At 35.3% G+C, this 2,853-nt stretch overlaps 1 protein-coding gene across 3 annotated transcripts in view; it reads right to left on the reverse strand.

Moving 5' to 3' along the window:
• LOC106869090 (GTPase-activating protein skywalker) overlaps positions 1–2,853 on the reverse strand; it is a 74,982-nt gene that overhangs the window by 29,624 nt on the left and 42,505 nt on the right. For all 3 annotated transcript variants that reach the window (XM_014914616.2, XM_014914615.2, XM_014914617.2), the window contains exon 7: positions 1,794–2,006. In XM_014914616.2, the coding sequence (XP_014770102.1) occupies positions 1,794–2,006 (213 nt within the window). The remainder of the gene's footprint in view (positions 1–1,793; positions 2,007–2,853) is intronic.

Raw genomic sequence — 2,853 nt, forward strand, 5'->3', positions numbered from 1 at the left:
GAGAGAGAGAGAGAGAGAGAGAGAGAGAGAGAGAGAGTAAATGAGACAGCAAGAGGAGGAAAATGTGTTTGAGATAGATAGAAAGCGATAAAGAATGAAGGAAAGAGAAAAAGAAAGTGAATGAGCAGGATGTGCATGTGAGTAAGCATGAATGAGCAAAGGATTATGTAGGGATTCATGAAATTATATGCAATGACTGCATGCCTGTATATACAACATAACTGTGTTTTGTAGAGAGAAATGTATGCATGCTAAAGTTTATGTAGCCCAGTGTAAAATGTGGTTGGAGTCACATGACCCACACATACACTCCTGGCTGGTAAGTAATTAGACTGAGTAAATACAACAAACAACAAATATCCACTTCAAGCTAGATGATGATTACATAAATGCACTCCCATGTGGCTGCTTCATGTTAAAAAAAAAAAAGCCCAGTTGCAACCAGTTTCTCAAACATAGATAATGTGAAACTCCATTGCTATTTTTTTTTAATTTCTTTCCCGTCACCTTTACTCTGAAGTAGGAACTGTCCGAAATGTTGGGTACTCCAGTCCCCACTGCAACTTCACAGTACTCTTTCTGTTGCTTTTGCCGACGATAGATTCCTGTGGTGTAAACAATCAGTTACACTGTGGAAAAGCGATGGTCAAAAGCGTGTGCACAATGGAGAGAAAGAGAGAGCGAGTGCGAGATTCAAATGAATGCTACTAGCATATGCACACATATACAGACACACACATGCACAGAGGACAATTAGCTGTGTGTGTGGACTGTCTACGTGTGCATGTCATTAGCATTCATATATGTGAGAACTAACAGAAGACTTATGAAATATATTTTTTTATCCTGAAATAATTCCAAATTGACAGTTTCGATCATTTGTTCAATTTGGTTTACTTTATGTTGTATATAAGTACAAACTATACACACACACACACATATATAGCTTAATAAAATACTTTATACATGGTCTTTAATACCTGGTGGTTGTTTCTAATTAAATTGTAGAATATCCATAGAGTCAGTTAATAATTGTTAATGTAAGTCAAATTGAAATTAAATTTACATAAATTTATGAAAATGTTTAACTATTTATTCTACACACAAATGCAACTACCATCTCATTTAACTATGGAATGTTTAATGATTAACACTGACATATTTAATGTAGTGAGGCTTAATGACTAATATATTAGCTCATTTCCTCACCTCACAAATATTTATAATTAAAATATTTAACACTTCCAACATTATATATACTAACATGAACTTAGCTCTTTTTTTTTTTTTGTCTTGGTGATGTAGGTGTAGGCACAGCTGGGTGGTTCAGAAGTTTGCTTCCCAACTACATGGTTTCAGGTTCAGTCCCACTATGTGATACTTTTTACTAGAATCTCAGGCCAACCAAAGTCAGAGAGTAGATTTGGTAGAAAGAAACTGAAAGACCATCATGAGAGAGAGAGAGAGAGAGTGAGAGTGTTTGTATGTGTTGCTTTGTCTTGTCATTGTTGTAAATGTGTGTCAGTCATGCAAGTAGTGCCATTGGCTTCCAATGTTCTTCAAAAATATGTCTGGCCATAGGGAAACTCCCTTGCTTGGAATTAGGTGAGGGTTGGTGACAGGAAGAGCATCTAGACATAGAACACCTGCCTTAGTGAGTTCCATCCAATCCATGCAAGCATGGAAAAGTGGACATTGCAACAATGAAGATGATGGGATGATGTTACCTGATAAATGAACTGCAGTAAATAAATTTTCTTTTTTTTTTGTTAATACATAACTTTATAACTTACATTGTCTAGACTGAGAACAGAAGAAGAAGGAGACTGTATGACAGTTCCCATGAAGTTTTTTGATGTACTAGCACCGTCTTGGGGTTCTGCTCCGAGCGACCAGCTCGACAAAGAGGTATTGAGGGCTTTGGCACGACTTTTAACAAGCATTTCGTTTTTCACAAGAAATTTTCTAATTTCTTTTCTGTTAAGTCCTCGTATTCCAAAGATTAACTGAAAACAGAAAATAATAACATTAATAATAATTCTTTTATTGGCCACAAGGGCTAATATAAATCAAAACATTAAAGAACAACATAAAACAATATACAAAGCGTTTTGCGAAAGAAAAAAAAAAAACATCTGTGGGGAGGCACTTCAAAGGTTACTCGTGGAAAAACCCATAAAAGCTATGGGTCCCTGATCAACAAGGCAAGAGCCCTTTTATACTTTTATTTTTTACAGGTGTATTTTGAGAATTGGTCCATCCATACTGGCCATTTTCCCGATATTCGCGAGCGCACATTTTTTTTTTTCATATTCGTTCAGAGCAAATTGTTTTACATCTATTACACTATTTTTCTTTTGTTTCTTGGCTCCGGTGATGCGTCACCCCCTTTCGTGAGCACGCATTTTTTTTTCATATTCGTTCACAGCAAGTTGTTCTACACCTATTACACTAATTTTTTTCCGTTTTTTGAGCTCAGGTCAAACGCTTTAGTTTAACCCAATTTTCCCTATGTTTTCATGAAACTTTGGTAAGTCATTATCGTCACTTCAGGTTTGTATCAATTTAATTTCAGATTTTGGAACAATTTACCGTTAACTTTTTTTTTTTACGACGGTGGAATGCACGTTAACTAACGTAACGGAAAATGAGAGGAAAGGACCACAAAAGAAAAAAAAAAAAAATTACATTTTGAACTATTTTATTTTTCTGAAAAAAATGTAATCTTAGATGTATAAAACGGGTAAGGGGTGACTTGAAAATGTCAAAACTGAAAAATTGTACAATTTGGATTTCGCTGCTTGCAGTTATAACCTATGGATTGTGAAAATTACGGTTTTTGGTGCGCTAGAT

Source organism: Octopus bimaculoides, chromosome 9, assembly GCF_001194135.2.
Source record: "Octopus bimaculoides isolate UCB-OBI-ISO-001 chromosome 9, ASM119413v2, whole genome shotgun sequence".
NCBI lineage: Eukaryota > Metazoa > Mollusca > Cephalopoda > Octopoda > Octopodidae > Octopus > Octopus bimaculoides.